This window comes from Hypanus sabinus, chromosome 2, assembly GCF_030144855.1.
Source record: "Hypanus sabinus isolate sHypSab1 chromosome 2, sHypSab1.hap1, whole genome shotgun sequence".
Taxonomy (NCBI): Eukaryota; Metazoa; Chordata; class Chondrichthyes; order Myliobatiformes; family Dasyatidae; genus Hypanus; species Hypanus sabinus.
This window is the reverse complement of record NC_082707.1, coordinates 12,337,674-12,361,143: the sequence shown is the minus strand read 5'-3', so window position 1 is coordinate 12,361,143 and position 23,470 is coordinate 12,337,674. Positions and strand designations below refer to the sequence as shown.

Here is a 23,470-nt window from a genome sequence, read left to right as displayed (position 1 = left end):
TTAGCTGGAGGTTGTTAGATGTGTTCAAGAAGTTTTTTTGGCCGATCGAGGCAGGACTGCGCAAGGGCGTGGGCGTCAGCCAGTTAGAACAGCGCGAAGAGTTTAAGAGGAGACGGTTACTTCTTCAGCAGTTTTATCGTGGCTTGAATGCGCAAGCGCGTGTACGTTAGCCGGTTGGAAGAGTGTAAAGTGTTTAAAGGAGACACATTTATAGAGCAGGAGTTCGTAGAGGGAGACAAAATAGGAGGGATTTGGCTTAAAGGGGCTTCTGATGCGGATTACAAATTACAGCAGAAGATAGAAGCGACTTGCAGAAAGGCAATGTCCTGACAATCGTTAAGAATTTTAAAATGAAATTAGCTTGGGAAAACTAGATCAGTACTGGACATCATGACAGAGAATTTTTAGAATGCCTAAGGAATGGCTATTAAGACCAGCTTGTTGTTGCACCAACTATGGAATCAGCTGTGCTGAATTGGATGTTAGGCAATCATATAGAGCTGATAAGAAAATTTAGGATGAATCAGCACTTAACTGACAGTGATCACAATAGGTTTCAGGTCATACTGAAGTTTGAGAGGGAAAAATAAAATCCAATGTGTCCGTATTTCTGTGGAATAAAGGAAATGACTGTGGCATGAGATGTGAACTGGCCAAAATTGAATGGAAGGGACATTCGCTGAAAGGACAACAGGGCAGAAATAGCTGGAGTTTCCGCAAAAGATGGTGTAAGTAAAAGACAAATATATTCCACATAAGACGTTTTTATTTATTTTTTAAGGGAAGAATGACACTACCATGTCTGAAAGTGAATTCTGACAGTAAAATCCAAAGAGCGGGCATACAAGGAAGCCAAAGCTATTGGGAAGATAGAGGGCTCGGAAGCTTATAAAATTAGAAGGAAACTAAGTAGGGCATTAGGAAAGAAAAGATGAAACTGGCGACTAATATCATAGAAGATACTAAGAGCTTTTTGAAGTGCTGTATACAAAGGGTAAAAAGCATTGATGGTAGATATAGCACCAATATAAAACTACGCTGGTGATATTATGAGAGATGTAGAGATGGCAGAGGAACTGAATGCACCCTTTGCTCTCTGAATAAAGTAGCTGAAGAGATTGCAGTGGCATTACCGGTAATCTTTCTAAAACCGGTATATTCTGGCATTACCTGATGACTGGAAAATTGCATATGTTACTAAGCTGTTTTTGAAGGGTGGGAATCAAGAGAAATGAAACAGTAGACCAGTTATACTGCCATCAGTGGTTGGGAAATTGTTGGAATCGATTGTTAGGGATGAGATTATAGCGTACCTGGAGGCACCTGACAAGATAGAACAAAGCCAGCACGATTTCCTGAAAGGAAGATCCTGCCTGACAAATCAACTCCAATTCTTTAACGAAATGACAAACAGGGTAGACAACGGATATGTATTAGATGTGGTGTACTTAGATTTTCAGAAGGCCTTTGACAAGGTGCCGTACATGAGGCTGCTCAGCAAGATATGACACCATAGAATTACGGGGAAGTTATTAGCGTGGATGGAACATTGGCTGGTTAGCAGAATACAGAGTGTGGCAATAAAGGGATCCTATTTTGGCTGGAGTTCCACGGGGATCGGTGTTAGGACCGCAGTGTATTTTTTATGTTGTATTTCAATGATTTGGACTATGTGATTAATGAAATGTGGCTAAATTTGCCGATGATACAAAGATAGGTGGCGGAGCGAGTAGTGTTGAGGAAACAGAGAGAGAGACTTATATAGCTTACGGGAATGGGCGAAGAAGTGGCAAATTACAGACAATATTGGAAACTGTACGATCATGCACTTTGGTGGAAGAAATAAACGAGCAGACTATTATTTAGATAGATAGATAATTCAGAAAGAAGAAGAGCAAAGGACCTGGGAATCCCTGTGCAATATTCACTCAAGGTTTTTACCTGGTTGAGCCGGTTGTAAACAAGGCAAAATCAATGTTGGCATTCATTTCTAGAGGTAAAGAATGTAAGAACAGGAATGTGATGTTGTGGCTCTATAAGGTACTCGTGGGACCACACTTAGAGTATTGTGAGCATTATTGGGCTCCTTATTTTAGAATGTATATACTGACATTGTTCAGAAAAGGTTCACGAGTCTGCTTCCAGGAAAGAAAGGATTACCGTATGAGTAACGCCTGGCAGTTCTTGAGCTGTATTCCCCGAAGTTCAGACGAATGAGGGCAGATGACACAGAAACATTCTGAATGTTAAAAGGCTTGAGCAGATTCGATATGGGAAAGTTATTTCTCATGGTAGGAGATTCCAGGACAAGAGCACACGACTTCAGTATTGAAGGACGTCCAATTAGAACTGAGTTGCAAATAAATTTCTTTCGTCGGGGACTGGTAAATTTGTGGAATTTCTTTCCACTAGCCGCTGTGGAGGGACAAATCAGTGAGACAGATAAGTTCTTGTTTAACCAGGAGTGAAAACAGTAGAGTGAGGAAGACTGGAAGTATTGGATCATCCCATGATTGAATGGTGGAACGAAGGGTCTCAGTTCGAAAGGACGACAGTGCTTCTCCATATAGATGCTGCCTGACTAGCTGTATTCCATCAGCATTTTGTGTGTGTTGCTTGAACTTCCAGCATCTGCAGGTTTCCTCGTGTTTGCTGCTCAAATATGATTCACGGGTATATAAATTCCTAGGCTATCGCTACTCCTTTTCTGATTAAGGGATCAACACCTGCAACCCTTCAATCCTCCGGAACTCCTCCCATCACCAATGATAATGCAAAGATTATTGACAGGCTGTCAGCAATATTCCTCTCTCGTCTCCCAATGTAGCCTGCTGTACATCTCCACCAGTCCTGGAGAATAATCCAATTTTATCCTTTCTAAAACATCCAGCACATCCTCTTTGCAATATCAATACGCTCAACCTATTCGATCCGCTGTAACTTATCCCTACAATCGGCAAGATCCTATTCCCTAGTGACACTGAATTCTTGAAATATAATTGCTATCTCTTCCTGTTCTATACAAACCTTTCCCCGTCACACTTGATAGATCCTCTTCTCTCATGTATTATCCATTTGCTCTGCACATAGTTGTGGAATGCCTTAGGGTTTTCTTGAATCCTGCTCGCTAAGGATTTCTCATGGCCTCTTTTTGCTCTCCTAACTTCATTCTTAGACCTGCCTGAGAGCCTTATAACTTTACATATCTCTACCACTGCATAGTGCTTTGAATCTTTCCAAAGCATTTCTTTACTTCTTGACCATATTTTGAGCAGCCTTCTTACACCACGGTTCGTTTACTCTACTATCAGTTCCGTGTCTCATTGGAAAGTACCTATGCAGAACGCCACGCAAATATCCCCTGCACGTTTGCCGCAATGCTGTCCTACATCTTCCTGAGAACATGTGTTTCAAATTAATGTTTACAAGTTCCGCCTGAGAGCATTATATTTCGGCTTACTTCAATTAAACGCTTTCTTTACATGTCTGTTTCTGTCCCTCTCAAGTGCTGTGGTAAAGGAAACAGAATTTTGATCACTGTCTGCAAAATGCGCTGACACCTGATCATGTTCATTTCCCAATACCAGAGCAAGTACAGCCTCTCGTCATGTATTCTTATTTGCATACTGAGTCAGGAAAAATTCTTGAACTCAGCTAACTGAATCCACCCCATCTAATCCCGTTGCTCTAGGGAGAGGCCAAACAATATTTGGGAAATCAAAATCTCACACAACGACAACCCTGTTATTTAAACTTTCCAGAATTTGATTCCGATCTGCTCCCCTATGTCACTGTTACTGTCGGGTGATCTATAAAGTACACCTTCCTGTTTCTAACTTCCACTAACTGGTACTCTCTGTAAGCATTCCTGGCCCTGAGTCAAGCAAGTATTGTTAATGGCCAAATCAAAGCTCCATGTCCTAATCCACGCACGCAGCTCATCCGATTTGTTCATCGTGCTTCTTGCAGTAAAATAGACAGATCTCAAACTATTGTTCTAAATATATGCTCTGTGTCAACTGCCTGTCCTCCTTCTCGCACTGTCTCTAAACTTTCTGTATTTGTGAACCAACAGCCCCTTCCTTCGTCTCTTCAGTTCGGTGCCCACCCTGAGTTTAATCTCTCTCAACAACCTTAGCAAACTTCCCTGCCGGGACTTTGGACCTCTCGGTTTCAACAAAACCCGTCCTTTTTGTACAGTGCACGCCTGACCCAAAATATGTCCAAATGAACCAGGAATCTGAATCGTTGCCCCTGGCTCCAATCTCTCAGCTACGTCTTTATCCTCCACCCCACTCTATTCCTAAATTCTTTGTTGTGTGACCTCAGGGCCTGCTCCATTTCCCTACCTCTGTCCTTGGTACCAATATGCACCAGCACATCTGGCGGTGCTTCATTTCATTTCACAATATGTTGAATGCGATCAGAAAAATCCAGACCATGGCACCTGGGAGGCAACCTACCATACCGTATCTTTCCTGCGTCAACTGAATCTTCCTGTCCCTATCCTTCGGACCCACAGGGCTGGACTTTGTGCCAAAGGCGCAGGTTACCATTGAGTATATCTGATGAAGGTATGCTGAAGGGCACCAACATATGTGTTCGGGTATCAGACACAGACAAACCAAATTTCTACAAGGCATGCTCTTTGCCATATATGTTTCGCCCCATAGTTGAGGCGGAGCTTATGCGATTGCCAATCACTTTCATCAAGGTGATAATCAAGGCTATCCTACCTTGTCCCTTCTGATCACACAGGTCCTGCTGCAGAGCAATGACTACGTTGCTACTTTTGCTTTTGCTGGCCCCTATGCTGTTAATACTCTGCAAGTCAAACAGATTTCAATTTACCTGATCTGCTTAAGGATCTGTCCAAAGATACCATCCTCGTCGGAATACTCGCAGTGAATTGGATCTGCTTCATGCCATCCATTATTTAACCATTACCCCAAAAAGCAGTGTGTGCTAACAGTAGGTTTACCTCTGATAGACCAGCATTTCTTCATCTGTGTCATTAAGTGTTCCCTTTAGCTCAATCCAGAGCCAATTAATCTTTTATAGACAATAGACAATATGTGCAGAAGTATACCATTCGGCCCTTCGAGCCTGGACCGTCATTTTGAGATCATGGTTGATCATCTACTATCAATACCCGGTTCCTGCCTTGTCCCCATATCCCTTGATTCCCCTATCCATAAGATACCTATCCAGCTCCTTCTTGAAAGCACCCAGCGAATTGGCCTCCACTGCCTTCCGAGGCAGTGCATTCCAGACCCCCACAACTCTGTGGGAGAAATTTATAAAAACTGCATTGGCAGTAGCCAAAAAAGTCATCGCAGTTAGTTGGAAATCTGATTTATATTTATCTATGGATCGTTGGAATAATGAAATACATAGTTGTATTCCATTTGAAAAAATTACGTATAATTTAAGAAATGAATATGATGTATTTTTGAAAATTTGGCTCCCATACTTACAAAAGATAGGATTAAATACATAGGTCCTTTGAAGATAAAATTATAGTAATTGGGGAAAGTAAAAAAGAAATATCAAAAATTATTTTGAACTCCATGGAGCATGTGGGGATCCTTCGAAATCCAGGCAATCTTTCTCTTCTTTCTTTTTTTTTCCTTTAGATAAGGGTTAAGGGGGGGTGGGTTAAGTGGAGGGGGAGGGCTAATATTATCTTTCTTACTATTTTACTATTACATTTATTCTTTGTAATTTCTAAAAGGTAATAAATAAATATTTAAAATAAAAAACTCTGTGGGAGAAGAAGTTTTTCCTTAACTCTGTCCTAAATGACCTACCCCTTATTCTCAAACCACGCCCTCTGGTATTGGACTCTCCCAGCATCTGGAACATATTTTCGGCCTCTATCTTGTCCATCCCTTAATAATCTTATATGTTGCAATCAGATCCCCTCTCAATCTCTTTAATTCCAGCGTGTACAAGCCCAGTCTCTCTAACCTCTCTGCGTAAGACAGTCCTGACATCTCAGAAAATAACCTTGTGAATCTACGCTGCACTTCCTCTACAGCCAGGATGGCCTTCCTTAACCCTGGAGACCAAAACTGTACACAGTACTCCAGGTGTGGTCTCACTAGGGCCCTGTACAAATGCAAGAGGATTTCCTTGCTCTTGTACTCAATTCCCTTTGTAATAAAGGCCAACATTACATTAGCCTTCTTCACCGCCTGCTGCACTTGCTCATTCACCTTCAGTGACTGATGAACAAGGACTCCTAGATCTCTTTGTATTTCTCCCTTACCTAACTTTACACCGTTCAGATACTAATCTGCCTTCCAAATGAGCTACTAATGAACTCAATTCCAGAGCTCATTATCTTACGAAGACTTTGCGTTCAATTATCGTTGTCCTTTACTACGACGGTTTCATTGTGGTCGGTTAGTAATTTTAGTTATGCATATCATTGAGAAATACTTGTTTTAACGTTCTTCAAATAATTTTGTATCTAGTGAAACACAAGTGTTTTCTACTCAGTCTTCTGTTTGCCTCTCTGTGTTTGAAATGACACAAATACTGTGGTTACATCAGAGTCATGTTATTTGGTCTATCTCAGAGATCCTAGTAAAACACGATATGTTTTGCATCGTTCAGCGGTACAACTCCGCTTGTCAACATATTAAGCTCGGTATAGCAGCGCCTGATTGGCCGCCGGTACCTTAATGCCAGGTACAACCGGTTACTGTTTGTCCACTATGCTGCTACATAATGCACTCTTGGTTATTCCATGAGAGCTCTTTTGGCATTGAACAAGTCAGGCAGCAAATATACAGGGGAATAATCAGTCGATGTTTCCGGCAGAGATCCTTAGTCAGTACAGAAAAGGAAATGCGGAGAAGCCAGGAAAGGAGGGTTGGGGAAGAGAGGAACATGCTGGCAAGTTATAATGAAAACAAAGAAGATGCAAGGTGGTTGGCTGAGGAGAGTAGAAAATGTAAGAAGCTGGGAGAATGTCTGGCTTGTATGATTCTTGATTATTTTGGCTGTTTTACCGAGGAAGGGAGATGTGAAGAGAAGCCGGGGAGTGAATTGTCGAATATTTGGGTCTGCTGCGTAAGCAACTCTCTACAGCTTTTTGCTGTTTCCGGTAGAGCTGTTGCCAGACTTAGCAATGATGTATCCAGATAGGATACTTTCAGTGTTGTTTTAATAATAAATGTTATATTTCAAAGGAAAATAGCCAGATCGTATCAGTTTATTTTTAACCACAGTTTAGGAATGTACATTTTGTTTTCGTTCTCTGTAGAACTTCTTCGTTGGTTATCCTGTTCGCATGTGATTTGCATAGCATTCTTCTGAGGAACCACACCTCTGCTGCATTGATTCTTTTTTCGATTTGTGATGGCCCAGGACTCGCAGCCATATATCAATATAGGAAAAATGTAGCAGCTGAGAGTTCTAAGGCGGATGTCAATTGCTATTTTCTTTTTCGTTAGGATGATTCTTATTTCTGTAAATACTGTGTTTGCCATTGCAGTTCTTGCTTTTATGTCTGTTTCGCATTTGCAATCAGATGTTACCCATGATCCAAGGTACTTGACGTTGTGAACCTGTTTCAGGATTTCATTTCGCAATACGATTCTACAGTTGGGGATATCAGGTTACTTTGATATTACCATTACTTCAGTTTTATTTTCGTTTAAGTTTAGGTCAAGTCTTTCGCTCTCTGTGTTGATTGCAGATACAATTTTCATTAAACTTACTTCACTGTTCACTATCAGTACTGTATCATCCGCAAAGCGGAGGTTGTTGATATTGTATCCTCTTGTACTTATTCCAGGTAAGTCTTGGATGTTTCCCATGATGTTTTCTCTATACAGGAGGAACAGGACAGGTGATGAACACAATACCATCTGACTCCTCGCTTAATTGGCTGATATTCACCAATCTCCTTGACTATCCATATGGCTGAACTTTATTACCATTAGAGATTCCTGATTATTCTTAGATTATTTTGCCATCGATATTAATAGCTTTAACATTTTCATTTGTCAAACGCTTTTCTGTAGTAAATGATACAGAAGTATAGGTCTTGTAGTACTTCGATTGACCTTCTGATAATATTCCTGAGAATATAAATTTTGTATTCATGTTTCCTTGCCTTCGACAAAGCTGCACTGTTCTTCACTGATCTCTGGTTTAATTTTGTTTCTTATTTTCAGCATGATTATTCTAAGTAGTATTTTAATGAGGTAGGTCATTAAACTAGTTTTTCTGCGGAGTCCACACTCTGTTGCACCTGTCGTCTTTGTCAGTGCAAAGAAAACTAGCTTTAAAAGTTCATCTGGTACTTTGCCACCATTGTATTTTGTATTCAATAAAATAGTTAATTTCCCTACAACAAAATAGTCACGGTAGAGCTCAAATCTTGAACTTCCCCGTAACTCAGTCGGCGTGGAAGCGCACACCACCGTCCGAGTGTCACTCGAAATACATCTTGAACAAATTGGCTCTCCGTTGGGATTATAGTTCCTTCTCCTCGAAGACAATCATCTGCAGGGAGCACCACCAGAAAGTGGGACGGCAGCCTCCACCATCTTCCCTCCTGTCTTCTCCCAGCCCCTGACAACAAAACCTCTCCCCCCATTGATCTCTGGAACCTTCTCCTAATTTTACCATCCTGATTGACTGACATTACATTCCTAAGTTGAACAACTACCCTTTATCTCAGCTGAAACCGAAACACACTGAAAGCTGAACAGACTGTTTTTACAGAACTGCTAAAATCAAATACCTACAGCTCAGGACTAAACATCTTAACTAGTGCGTTACATTTACTTTCATGTAAAATTACATCCATCAGCCGCTTGTAAACTTGTTGCTTCATACTCAACACTATCATACAGGTTTCCAACCGTTGTCATGTTAATTTAAACCAATAACAACAGCTCTTGTAAATCTGCCCGCAAGAGTATCAGTCACCGTCGGAATCAAATATAATGCGTCCTCTTTGAACACGGCACACTTGCGTCAGAAAATGTACTAATTATGGTCCTCAGGGCCGCGCTGGCATAGGCAGTAATCTCGAAATTGCTACACTTGAGGTCCTTCTTCACGGCTTCGTCCATTTTCCCCGTAGTGTTTTGAAGACCTCATCTCTATCTCGACTGATGTTGTTGATAACAATATGCAGCAGGACTTCTGACTGCTCACCCTTCCTTTTCAGGAAATGGTTATATTTGTTCAGAATCATTGCCAACCTAGGTACTTGGAGCAAACTACCTTCCCTTATTGCGTTCACAGAATCGTCTTTATATCCCATTCACTATAGAGTTCTCTATTACCTCTGCCATCCAATTCAGTACTCTACCCTTCTAAGCGAAAGGGCACAAGTGTTGTTGCCTCCGCAAGGTGCGACTCAAAATGGGAGTAGATATTCTTGAATGGGATGGCCACAGTGATGATCGCTACTATCTGACATTGTACCTTCCCTCTCCTGAAAGTGACTCAGTCATCTGTCTCCTTTCTCCTATTGGGTGACTACCTCACTGCTGCTCATGTCTTCACAGCTTCACCCTCCCTGTCAAGGCAATGGTCATTGAACTTCAGTTCCAGATGCTTAACACAGTTTCTAAAGAGCTGCATCTCGATGCACTTGCTACAGATGTGGCCATCGTATGACCTAGGAGAGGGAGAGAGTTGATGGCTGTGCTGGGAGTCTTCCAGGAATCCCACAGCTGACCCCGGAACAGAACATTGGCTCTGCAGACATCCCCATATTCTCTCAATAGTTAATTCAGAAAACATTAAATCATGGAAAAAAAATATGAAATGAACTTACCTACTTATCTTGCCTTTGCCTGTACTCGTCGAAGCTCTGCTGAGACAAAGCTTTCTACCCTGACTCAGACTACTGCGCAAAGGACTACTGCCATGATGTAGGCTGTACCACTCTTTAATAGACACTGATTTTTAAGATCTTCACCGGATCCTCGGGGAAATGTTTCTGTTGCGTCTGCGCAATACTCCTATTGAAGATCTCCGGTGACATATTTTCTACTTTTTTAAACCTCTTCACTGGACTTGCATGGGACCGCTGATGACATAGACAGAAAAGGGGAAGAAATCATTTACATTGAGGCTGAAGGTAATGGTCTCCAAGTTGTATGTTTGGATTACACCCTGTGCCTTTGGCAAGTGCAGATAGACTGGTGTTACAGGATGGATGAATGAGTGGCTGCGGAAGAAGTACATGGGACAGAGTATCCAATGCCTGGATCATTGGAAGCTTTCAAATCAGAAACATCAAATCAAGAATAATTATCATTAAAACCATAAATAGAGACAGAGTTCATTTGGGACCAAGGAATAAAACATCCAAAATAGCAGCGACACATTCAAAAATGGCAAGTAACATAATTCAAAATTGATGTGAAAGTCTCTCAAACATAGTCTCCCGGAAAACAATCAAACAACAAACAGTTCAAGACGTTGGGAGACAATGTCCAGAAATCGAAGAATCAGCCTCCAGGCAGCATAAAAGGCATGCAGTCCAGCCTGATCAAACGCAGAGGTGCAGCGCAGACTGGAGAGGCCAGACGGCAGGAGAACTGAGACACCGTGTTATAAATAATCACGCGTAACTCCCCTGATCTACAGCATCCCGTGGCCAGAGGCTTAGTTATCATGACAGCTAAGAATACACAGCGCACATGTCGCTTTCCTCAACACAGGAGAAGGGTAACAGAGTTGCAGCAATTTACATTTTTAATGCCAAACATAGTTTTGCGATTACAGTCGAAGTGTTCAAGACAATCTCCCACAGTGATACTGCAAAATTTCGATGCCTGCCAGTAGCGGGCAGCAACCAATCTGCAGCCAGCTGAGAGGCTCTGCTCTGAAACCGACTTTTCCGACACGCCGATGGGCACATGCGATATTCCGATCAATTCTTCTCCACAATCCTGATCTTCAGAGACCACTTCGACATTCCAGGTGGCTCACTCTCTTCAAAATCACTGTCGGCCCCTCCAACACCTCGGCCGGCACCATCCCCAACACAGGCCCAGCTACTTCGATCAATCATAATGGGGTAGTTCTGCCGTAACTTATGTTCGGGGCGGAAATGCCTTTGGATCTCGCTCCTTCCCCCAGACGTATCACTACAGGCCTCGAATGGGTGCACCACACACTACCGCGTTTAAATTGCGTATCCGACCCAGTGCGGCCACATACTTCGTCAAACGCAGATCGGAACACTGTGTGAAAAGACAGGGTACCAAGAAAAATCACCTGCCTTCTCCTTGCTGGCTCGGATGAGCCTCCGTCGCATATGGGTGTTGCTCTCCACCAGAATTAAAACACCGTGTGTATTAACCAGCAGTGACAGCTCAAAAACTTCAGACACTCCCACATCGGCGTCCGAGAACTCCAGTTTCACCGACAACTAACAGTCGTACTGATAATCACCGCCACTGATATCCCAAATCCCCAGAGCACCGAATGGGTCAAGGGCAAATGATTCAGATACTGTTTGTAGAACTAACGGTACAGTAACGTGACCTGCGACCCGGTGTCGAGTACGCCTTTGGCATAGATTCCCTCTAACCGTACTGGCACGCAGGAGATAGGTCACACTAATCCGTCAGGAATAGGGTCTTCTCCATTCGAGGGTTCCTTATTGCATTGCTGGGAAAGTGTTTCCCCAGAAACTGGATCTCCTCTAACCTTCCCGACACCTTTTCCTGCTTAGATACCCGGGGGCTGGCCCTCCGAGTGGCTTCCTGACTCACAACCTCCCGCCGTAGGTGCCCCTCTTCCCCACAGATATAACACACGCCAGCGGTCGCTCCTCTTCTCGTGGAACCCGGCCATCCGCAAACCTCTTCGCAGTTCGTCCCCGGGGGCGGGGGGTGTGGGTCTTTCTACCAGTCCTATCCTGCGAAGGGTCTACACCCGCCTTGAACCCCGAGACGTTGCAGTTCGAGGCTCTCCGACTACCTCCTTGACTACCACTTCCTGGGAAACTTCACAACAAGGGGCTACAATCGAGGATTTACCCTGTTGACAGAGTCAACTCTGAATTCCGATCCTTCACTGGGGGACGGTAACTAATCAAACTTTCCAAATCAGTCCACTCATTTCCCTCATCCCCCAGTAAGGAGAGAACCCGCTCTCTGAAATGTGCGCCCTAACTGCTGCCAACTCAGCTCGCTGAGCTCCGTTTCCCGCCTCAATGACAGTATGAACACGTCATGGTCCCGCCTCCCCCTGTGTCACCACTAAATTCTGGCAGATGCACCGCCGTTACCTCAGTGCTGTTTTGCACCAAGACCAGGTCTGAGCTCGCCGTTTAATCGAACTTTTGCGCTACGATTTCCACCTTGCCGACGACTTTGCCGGTACTCAACTGTCGAAGTAACAATTCATCCAGAGTACAAAAGTCTACCACACTCAACAAGCACGCATTGATTGCTGGTAGATCTTCAATACACCCTATTTTCGACCTCTGCTTTATCCATAACAGCACTAATTTAAACAGGGCGATCACACAGCCTCTATTGGAATCAAATCCCGGCCGAGCCCCCACAAATGTAGTCCCTAAGCTTGCCGCTCGCGTTCTCTTCCATTAATGCTCCTCCTCCTCCGCCAAAAGTGGAGCCGTCACCCACGACTCTACAAGAAACAAGTATTTCACCACTAGCCTGATATTCTGTTGACACCGGTACTTGCAAGAATTTTATTACCCAAAGCGTGCTGACATTCCTGGACCAGCCTGGTCGTTTAGGTGATTATGACCGAAAATTGGAGTAAATTGTCAATCTGCATGATGGTCCTCTGCTCAGCTTGTTTAATTCTTTACGGGAGCGAGGATACCCCGCTGCCCATTCATCCGACATATCGTGGCAGAGTTCATGAGGATTTTTCAGCTTTCAGTACGGGGTCAGGAGACTGCCCACCAACATTTAGGCCTGCACCAAGGCAGAAGAACGGTGAGAGCCTATGCAGTGAAATTCCATGCCCTTGCAGTTCAGCGGGATGGAATGAGAGATCTCACATCTCTGTCTTCCAGCGTGGACTGTATGCAGGGGTCCGGAATGAGATCGCTGTCTGGAATGGGAAGGATAGTCTGGATGACCTGATTAATTTGGCTATTGGAGTTGACGACCGGTTAACTGATTTTCGCAGCGAAAGACTAGTTCAAACTTCCAAAGCGCCGTCTGTTCACCTCCTTTCTTCGCCCTCTACTCCTTCCTCGTCACCAGATCACTGTCTTCCCTCGCTCTATCCCCCTCCCACACCACCCAGCACCAACCACACGAAGGAGCCTATGCAAGTAGGGCGCATGAGCCTGTTTTGGTAATAACGAGAGCGGCTCCGGAGAACAGGTTCCTGCTTTTATTGTGGTGACCTGGATACTTCTGTGAGGAATGTCACTGGAATGTCCAGTAAAAGAGAATACCCGTAAGCAGGGAGGGAAATCCTGACGGGTCGCTTCTCCTTTCAGTCAGTTTCCCCCAATGGTGTAATACTCGCAGCTTCCTTATCGTGGATATCTCAGTACCATGTACTTAAGGCGTTTATTGTCTCTGGTGCAGCCGGGAATCTTATGGAAATCTCTCTCGCTCAGAGAAGGGGAGTTCCAAATCATGAAGTACGAAAAAATTTCAACGTCAAGGCGTTGGACGGTCGATCTCTGGGAATCGTCAAGATCCACGTTCCCACCCAATCCTTCCAACTGGTGCTTGAAGACAACCATCGTGAAGAATTATCTTTCTTTCTGATAATTCCCCAGAACTGTCACTGGCACGTGGTATCCCCTGGTTATTCCGACATAACCCACGCATTAATTGTTCTCTGAAGGTACCCCTAGAGGAGGGACGGCAGGCCTGTCTACCGGCCTTGGTCCAACTCCAGCTGCATTCCATGAATCCAACATGTGACAGCTAAGGATGTGGACCGTTCTGGGATTCAGGCTGAATACACCAATCTGCTTGTGGTTTCCAAAAGGAAGCCGACCAACCTGCCTCCACACCGGCCTAGAACTCTGCCGTAGACCGCCAATCTGGTAGTACTCCTACCAAGGGCCGGCTCTTTTCCCTTTCTCGTCCTGAAACGGTGGTCATGGAAGAATACATGAAGGGTGCATTGAGCATGGGGTTTATCCGTCCGTCAACCTCGGCAGCAGGAGAGGGCTTCTTTTTTGTGATCCAGAAAGACAAGAAGCTTCCTCCTTGCATCGATTACCGGCCCTGAACAACTTCACTCTGAAGAATCCCTACCGTCTTCCCTTGCTGGCGTCTGCGATTGCACATATCCCATGAACCAACATATTTTCTAAAATTAATCTGCCCAATGCTTTCAAATCTGATTCGTATAAGAGAAGGGGATGACTGGAGAACGGCTTTCAAGACTTCAATGGCCAATATGAGTACCTGTTGATGCCTTTTGGTGTGCCTAAAGCCCCCGCTGTATTCCAGGCCTTCGTTTACGATGTGATCAGGGACATGTTGAACCAGTTTGTGTTTGTCTATTTAGATGAGACCCCGATCTATTCCAGATGTCATCAGGAACATATCCAGCATGTCTGGAGAATACTCGGACATCTTCTTGAAATTAACCTGTACGCCAAGTCTGAAAATTGCCACTTCCATGAAGACCAAGTGTCATTTTTGGGCTATGTACTTACCCCACCAAGTGTGCAAATGCAATGTGTTAGAGTACAGACAGTGACAGATGGGAGCAAATCCTCTGCAGTCAAACAGGAATGGCGCTTCATGTGGTTTGCAAAACTTTATCGCGGCTTCATCTGGAATTTCGGCTGTGTCATGGCTCCAGTAACTGCACTCACCAAGAAGACCTCGGCAGGATTTCATTGGACGAACGAGCCGACCAAGCATTTTCAGAGATAAAACGACGTTACACCACTGCTTCGGTGCTGCAACACCCAGAAACATCTCAGCCATTCTTTGTCGAGCTGGATGTATCCGATTTAGGTACTGGAGCTGTTCCCTCTCAGTCTCTCGCCTGTGGATAGCCGGCGGCACACCAGCTCCTTTCTTTCCCGTCGCTTGACTCCGGAAGAGAGAAATTACGTCTGAGGCAATCGGGAGCTTCTGGCTGACAAGGAGCCCGTAGAGGTATGGCGACACTGGCTGGGGGAGGCAGAACATCCATTCTTGGTCTGAAGAGATCGAAAGAACATCACCTATATTTAGGGTGCTAAGAGACTCAACTCACGTCAAGCCTTGTGGGCTCTCTTCGTCACCTGGTTCATTTTCAACCTCAGGTATCGTCCCGGCAGCAAAAATATAAATGTCGGCGCTCTCTCCCGGCAGTTCGACGGATCTGAGGACAATTCCGATCCAGAGTCCATTCTTCCTCCCTCCTGGTTCGCCAGTCCGAGTGAGTTAACGGGATTCACTGACCAGTATCAGACCTCCTCACTCGGTGAGAACCAGATCCAGGCACGGATGCCTGTCCTCTCAAACTGATGTCTGTCCCTGCTGCGGTGTTTTCCAAAGTGTTGGAATAGGGTTACCCTTCCGTCTGGCTGGATATCCCTGAATTCAGCAGACTAAGAAGTTCATAAATAGACAATTTTGGTGGCCATCTATACCCAGGAGGTCCACGACTTTGTATGTACCTGCCCTACCTGCACTTGGAACAAAGCATCACGCCAGCTTCCTGAGGGTCCTTTATGTCCACTGCCTGTGACCCACCGCCCCTGTTCCAACCACTCAGTAGATTTTATCGCTGGTCTGCCCGGTCAGATGGAAGCCCCACCATTCTGGTCGTTGTAGATCGACTTTCCAATGCTGCTCATTTCATTGGGCTCCCCAAGCTCCCATCGGTTCGTGAGAATGTCACACTCATGGTTCAACTTGTCTTCATACTCCATGACCTTCCTCAAAACATTGTGTCTTATCGCGGACCACAGTTCACTTCTGACTTTGGAAGACTTTCTGCTGCCTTGTCGGATTCATGACAAGCTTCACGTCAGGTTTCCACACCCAAATTAATGGCCAGAGTGCAAGAGTGAAACAGGAGCTGGAGAAAACCCTGCACTGCGTTATCTCTTCCAACCCCTCTTCTTTGAGCTTCAACTGGTTTGGGCAGAGATCGCCCACAGTATCCTCTAGTCGTCCACCACCAGAATGTCTCCGCTTGAATGCCAGAAGGGATTCCAGATCTCGTTCTTCCCTGATCGACCTAACTGAACAGCTGATACAGCGCTACAAGCGCACCTAGAGACGAGCTAGGATTTCTCAGCTTCGCTCCGAGTAACGGGATTCCCGGCAGGCTGATCGGGTCCATCGAGGGGTAAGGCCATTCAAGCCAGGGGAAAAGGTATGGCTAGCTTCAAGAGGTCTCCCCCTAATAGTACAGAATGCGGAAATTGGCACCAGGCTACGTGGGATCGTCTGTAGTGGAAAAGACTGTGAAGAAGGTGTCCTATAGATTGCGCGTGCCAGCATCAATAAATATCCACCCAACATTCCATGTTTCCCTTTTCAAGCTGGTTGCTACTTCTCCCCGAGCTACAGTCACACTACCAACCCTCCTCCCAGCTTGTTAGATGATTCTTTTGTCTATATTGTGCGGCACTTCGTGGCATCTCGCCGTGTGCGTGCTAAGGTCCAGTACCTTGTGGACTACGAAGGGTATGGCTCAGAAGAACATACATTGATCCTAGTGAAGGGCATCTTGGATAATTCGCTGATTAGAAAATTCCAGGGTACACAGTTCTGTGGCGGCCCTGGGGTTGCGCCTACGGAGAAGGGACCTGTGACAACCACGGATCCGGGAGTGCATTAGAAACGGCAATTGCGATTATGGATTTGTACGAGTCAGCTAATGTTTATTTAATTGTGATAATATTTAACTCCATACTTGTCGTCGTAGTGCTTGTCGAGTTTTGGACAGAGCACAGTAACGCTCCGCTGCCTGTTTGCTTTAGCCCTTCACTGAGAAATTGGATTTTTGAGTCAATTGATTCTGAAGCCCAGCGGTATTCGTTTAGTATTTAGATTTTTTTCAGACGCAATGTCGGCTCCGTTTCCCATTTGAGAGTTTTTTGTTAACGACCCTATTTGGGCTGGGGTTTATTGCTTATTTTTCCCTTTAACACTGTTCACATTAAAGTTCGTGAACTGTCAACCTGCTTCAGTGTCTCTCACACGGCATTGGGCCATATCCGGATCTAAGAACACTAAAGAGGTTTTCATTGTCAAATTTAACAGGACATAGTAAAAAAAAAATATTTTCCGATAAATTTCATCCATACCTCATTTAATTGTAAATGCCACCGTGGCAGTAGCAGGGAAAACACAGAAAAAGTGCAAATGAACTAGAATTTACCGTGCAAAGTTTGAAATCAAACGGTTGCGTATGGCGGGCTACTGTGCCGCGTTGTGTACTTTAAATGCAAGTATTGTATAAAATGAAGTTAAAGTATAGACATGGATCATTTAGTGGAATTCCACATTGTAGCCATTCATAAGAGCTGTTGACAGGATGGACAGGACTAGCAGCCTTACGTTCCTTGTATCCATTTTAATTAGATTTGATGGAGCGGGTAGGTTTAAAAGGCAAGAGATGGCGTTACTTGTCAGGGCAAATGTCACTGCTGTGCTTAGGCAGGACAGAGTAGTGAGATCGTTTGCTGAAGCTATCTTGCTGGATCTGATGAATCAGAATGGGATAAACAAATTTCTGTTAAAGAGACTTGTTGCAAGAAATTTGAATATCTGTTAGTAGGTGACTTCCTACATATTAACTGTGACTCCCGTACAGTAAACGCCCTGGATGGTACACAGCTTTACACTGTGTACAGGACAATTTCCTTAATTTGAAAAGAGCTTCGTATGAGGAAACTGGTTATGAAAAGTTGGTGCACTGCAGGTAAAGTCCGATCCGAAGAGAGAAGATGAATGAGCACGGTAAGAAATGAAATAGAACTCATTAGAAGTAACAAGGAAAACTAAAGAAAGGCATGAACTTGTTCTTTCTGGCAAGGTGACGGAAAAACCTAAGATGTTCGACAGATTAACTAAGAGTAAAACGATGTTAAGTGCCAAAATTGGTCCTCCGGAGGATCGGAATCGTCATCTGAGTGCGCAGGCAAAAGAAACGGGGTCTATATTTAATTGACTATCTGCGGCAAAATGATCCAGAATGACCTGTGGGAAAGTAGCAGTGTGGTCATGAACACAGAGTACAGAGGAGGATGCAAATTAGATCAGGTAAATACCCAGGTCCTGATAATGTGTTCCATTGTACCCGATGGGAGGCTGGTGCGGAATTTACGGGGGCACTAACAGAGACATTTAAAACACTGTTAGCTACAAATAAGATACCGGCAGATTGGACGAGAGGTAAATGTTGTTCTGTTGTTCAAGAAAGTTTCCAAAAATAAGGTAGAAGAGTATAGGCTGTGTCACATATGTGTCACATATACAGGGAAAGGCATTCTTAGGGCAGGGAATATAAGACCAGAAGATGGAGGAGCAGAATTGGTTCCCTTAGCCATCGAGGCTACTCATCCATGTCATCATAGCTGATAATTTTTTTTTCTCAGCTTCGATCTTCTGCCGTATCCCTGTATCCATTCGTACCCTAACCAATTCAGAATCCTCAACCTCTGCCTTAAATATCCATGAAAACTTGGCCTCTTTAAATTAATTTTGTCATCGCATTTGCCTTCCTGCCACAGATTCAGCCTGTGAACGAACCTTGATGGGATCCTGTACAACGAATCCCAAGTCCCTTTGCGCATCTGCGTTTCTGTTTTTGTATTTTCTTGACACTTAGAAAATAGTCAACCCCTTTATTTGTTGTAACAACGTGTATCACCATTTATTTCCCGACACCGTATTCGATCATCTATTTCAGAGCCCATTCTCATTATCGGTTTACGTTCTTGAGCAGTCTCCAGCTTCCACAAAACTACCTTCCTTTCCAGCTATCTTTACTTTGTCTGAAAACTTTGGAACAAAGCCATCAATTCCATCATCCAAATTATTGGCATAGAACTAAAGAACCAGAGAACCATAGAACGCTACAATACAGAATCAGCCCTTTTGGCCCTTCTTGGCTGTGTGAAAACATTTTTCCACCTAGTCCCACTGCCCTACCACTGGACCATATACATCCATTCACTTCTCATCCAAGATTTCCTTAAATGTTAAAAGTGAACCCACAATCACCACTTTAACTGACTGCTCAGTCCGCACTCACACCACTCTGAGAGAACAGAATATCTAATGTTCATTTAAACATTTTCCCGTTCACCCTTAACACATGACCTCTGTTTTCTTTTTCTCCCCTTGCCACAATGGAAACAGCCTGCTTGCATTCACTCTATCTATAGCCATCATAATTTTATATACAGTCCCCCCATAAAATCTCCCCTCATTCCTCTATGCTCCAGGGAATAAAGTCATAACCAATTCAAAATGTCTCTGTAACTCAGAATCTCAAGTCCCGGCAACATCATATAGAACATAGAATAGGACAGCACAGTACAGGCCCTTCGGCCCACAATGCTGAGTCGACCCTTAGACCCTGATTCCCATATATCTCCCCAACTTCAATCCATCCATATACCTGTCCAGTAGTCTCTTAAATTTCACTAGTGTAACTGCCTCCTCCACTGACTCAGGCAGTACACTCCAAGCACCAACCACTCTTTGAGTAAAAAAAAAATTCCTCTAATATCCCCCATGAAATTTCCACCCCTTACCTTAAAGTCGTGCCCTCTTGTATTGAGCAGTGGTGCCCTGTGGAAGAGGCGTTGGGTGTACAGTATTCTTCTTAATATCTTGTATACCTCTATCATGTCTCTTCTCATTCTCTTTCTCTCCAGAGAGAAAAAAATAAACCGAGCTCCCTAAATCTCTGAACATAATGCATACTTTCTAAACGGGGCAGCATCCTGATAAATCTCCTTTGTACCGTTTCTAATGCTTCCACATCCTTCCTATATTGAGGCGACCAAGAATTGACACAGTACTCCTAGTGTGGACTAACCAGAGTTTTATAAAGCTGCATCATTACCCCGCGACACTTAAACACTATCCCTCGACTTACGAAAGCTAACACCCCATAAGCTTTCTTAACTACCCTATCTACCTGTGAGGCAACTTTTGGGGATCCGTGGACATCTACCCCCAGAACCCTTTGCTTGTCCACACTCCCAAGTATCCTGCCATTTACTTTATACTCTGCCTTGAAGTTCGCCCTTCCAAAGTATACCACCTCACACTTCTCAGGCTTGAATCCATCTCCTTCCTGTTCCTGACCTGTCGATACTGACTCAAAAGAGGATTCTCCTACATCACCCACCCTTTTTGTAGATGTTATCAGATCCCTGGCAAGTAACGCCACACCTCCTCCTCTACCCCCACCCCCCATACCTTTTAAAACATTGAGTTCCAGTAATATTGAGAATCCATTCCTGTGCTGGTGCCAGCCATGTCTCTGTAATGGCCACTACATCATAATTCCATGTATGTATCCAAGCTGTCTGTTCATCAGTTTTGTTCCTGATGCTTCTTGCATTGAGGTACACACACTTTAGCCCTTCTACCTTACTAGATTTATACCATTTATTCTGTTTCTCTTTCCTAAAAGCTTCTTTATATTTTAGGTCTGGCTTTACTCCATGCACTATACTTGAAGCTCTCGCATGACCTTTATGCTCCTCCACCTCACTAACTGTTCTAATACTCCTGTTTTCGTCCCCCTGCAAATCTAGTTTAAACTTCCGGAACATCGCTAGCAAACTTCTCGTAGGGATGTTAGTCCCCTTCTAGTTCAGGTCAATCCGTCCCGTCGGAACAGGTCCCACATTCGCAGGAACAATGTCAAATAATCCAGAAATCTGAAGCCCTCCCTTTTGCACCAAATCTTTTGCCACGTATTTAGCTGTATTATCTTCTTATTTCTCGCCTCGCTAGCACATGGCAGGGGAAGCAATCATGAGTTTGCCACCCTAGAATTCATGTCCTTGAACTTTGCACCTAACTCCCTAAATTCTCTTTGCAGGACCTCCTCCTTCTTCCTATCCACGTCATTAGTCTCTACATGGAACACGACATCTGGCTGCTCAATTTCCCTCTTGTGAATACTGAGAACTCGATCCGAGATATCAGGGACCGTGGCACCAGGGAGGCAATCCGGGATTCTCGATCTCTTCGACAAATCCTCTTATCTGTTCCCCTAACTATCGAATCCCCTATCACTACTGCTCTCCACTTTTCCTTCCTTCTTTTCTGAGCTGAGGTTCTAGTCTCAGTGCCTGAGACGCAACCACTGCAACTTGTCCCTGGTAGGTCGTCCACACCAACACTATCCAAAACAGTATATTTTGATGATGAGAATAGCCACAACGATGCTCTGCTCATCCTATCTAATCCCTTCCCTCACCTGTCAGTCACCCAACTGCCTGCCTCCTGACTTTTTGATCTGTCTTTACTCCATGCACTGTACTTGCAGCTCTGGCATGACCTTTATCCTCCTGTACCTCACTATCTGCTCTAACACTCTGCTTCCCCCCCCCGTGCAAATCTAGTTTAAACCCACCGGAGCAGCACTAGCTAACCTTTCCGCAAGGATGTTAGTCCCCCTCGAGTTCAGGTGCATCATCCTTGTAAACTTTCTCTGTACTGTTTCATCCATATTAATATTCTTCCTGTAATTCGGTGACCTATATATAAAAAAAACATTTAAAAATCGGTCACCACAAATACCTCGCAGGAATACCAATCATCACTGACAGCTAACTAGAAAATGCTCTCTTTATTCCTTCTCTTTGCCTCCCGCCAGTCAACCACTGCATTATCCATGTTAGAATCTTCTTTGTAATACAATGGACTCCTTTCTTGTTAAGCAGCTTCATGTGTGGCTTCTTGTGAAATGCTTCTGAAAATCCAAGCACCCAACATCAACTCATTGTCTTTGGTCTGCACTGCTTGTTATTTTCAAATAATTCCAACAGTTTCATAGGCAAGATATGCCCTTTCGGAAACCATTTTGACTACGGCTTGCTTTATCATGTGCCTCCAGGTACTGTGAGGCATCATGTTAATGATCAATTCCAAACTCTTCCCTAACTAACTCACCTTCGGTTTCCTCTATTCTGCAGTTCTCCATGCTTAACAAGTAGGGTGTCATTTAAAATGCTGCATTCTTCCAGAAATTTCTAGAATATAGTGATTATTCAACGAGCATTATAAATCCTCTAAGATCTTTTCAGGCACCTCTTTCAGAACACAGGTGTGTATAACATCTGGTCTACGCGATATATCTACCTTCGAACGTTTCAGTTTCCCAAAAGCCTTCTCCCTAGTAATAGTAACTTCACACACTTCTTGAACGCTGACTCCTGGAGCTTTCATAGAACTGCTAGTGTCGTCCTCAGTGAAGGCTGACGCAAAATACTTCTTCAGTCCATCTGTCAATTCGTTGTCACCCATTACTACCTCTCAAGCATCATTTTGCAGTGGTCCAATATCTACTCTTATCACTCTTTTATACTTTAGGTATCTGAAGAAAGTTCTGGTATCTTCGTTAATGTTGTTGATTAGCTTAATTTTGTATTCCATATTTATATCCTTGATGACTCTTTAGTGCCCTCTATGGGGTTTTCAATGTTCTTGAATCCCGTAGCTTCCCACTAATTTGCTTGCATATTGAAATCCTCCATAACTATCATAAAATTCACCTTTGCCGTGCATTTTCTATCTCATGGTAATTTGTAGGCGACATGCTTCCTATTCGTAATGGGTTCGGTATACAGCGCCAATAGGTCCCTTTTAACCCTTGCTGGTCATTAGCTGAGGTTCAACATCCTCCTGACGGTTATCAATCTTTCTAAAGATTTGATTTCTTTTTCTTTTACCAAAGGAATAAAACTACCCTTCTCTGACTTCCTGCAATCATTTAGATACAATCTGTATCCTTGGACATTAAGGGCTCACCTAGATCCCTCCTTCAGCCACTGTTACTTGATGCCTACGATTTCATACCTGACAAATTACAACTGTGCTGCAAGTTCATTTAAGTAATTCCATATATTGCACGCATTCAAGTACAACACCTTAAACCCGTATTCGTCCTTTGCGATATTTTTCTCCCTCTTACTTTGCAACTCATCCTGCTGACGGCAATTTTGCCCTATCATGAGACCTCTATTTATTACACATCATTACTGTTTGTAAACCAGCTACCTCATCTTCAGCAATATTGTCCGCCTTTCCTACAATACTAATTTCATTGAAACAAATGTAGCGCTGCATACATGTCTTTTCATTTTTAAGTTTGTCTCAGGTCTTACCAACATCGGCCCTAACCTCTCCACTAACTGTACTGGCATTCTGATTCCAATCCCCCTGTAACTCTACGTTAAACCACATTGTGCTGCATTAGAAAATTTTCCCGCTGCGAAATTAGCCCCTTTCCAATTCAGGTGGAAGCTGTCCTTTCTGCAAAGGTCCCGCCT

At 44.0% G+C, this 23,470-nt stretch overlaps 1 protein-coding gene across 1 annotated transcript in view; it reads left to right on the top strand.

Moving 5' to 3' along the window:
- The window catches only part of LOC132403006 (extracellular calcium-sensing receptor-like), a 73,621-nt gene that overhangs the window by 33,276 nt on the left and 16,875 nt on the right, over positions 1–23,470 (top strand). The window contains exons 4-5 of the mRNA XM_059986209.1: positions 15,257–15,417; positions 16,487–16,705. Coding sequence (XP_059842192.1) covers positions 15,257–15,417; positions 16,487–16,705 — 380 coding nt within the window. The remainder of the gene's footprint in view (positions 1–15,256; positions 15,418–16,486; positions 16,706–23,470) is intronic.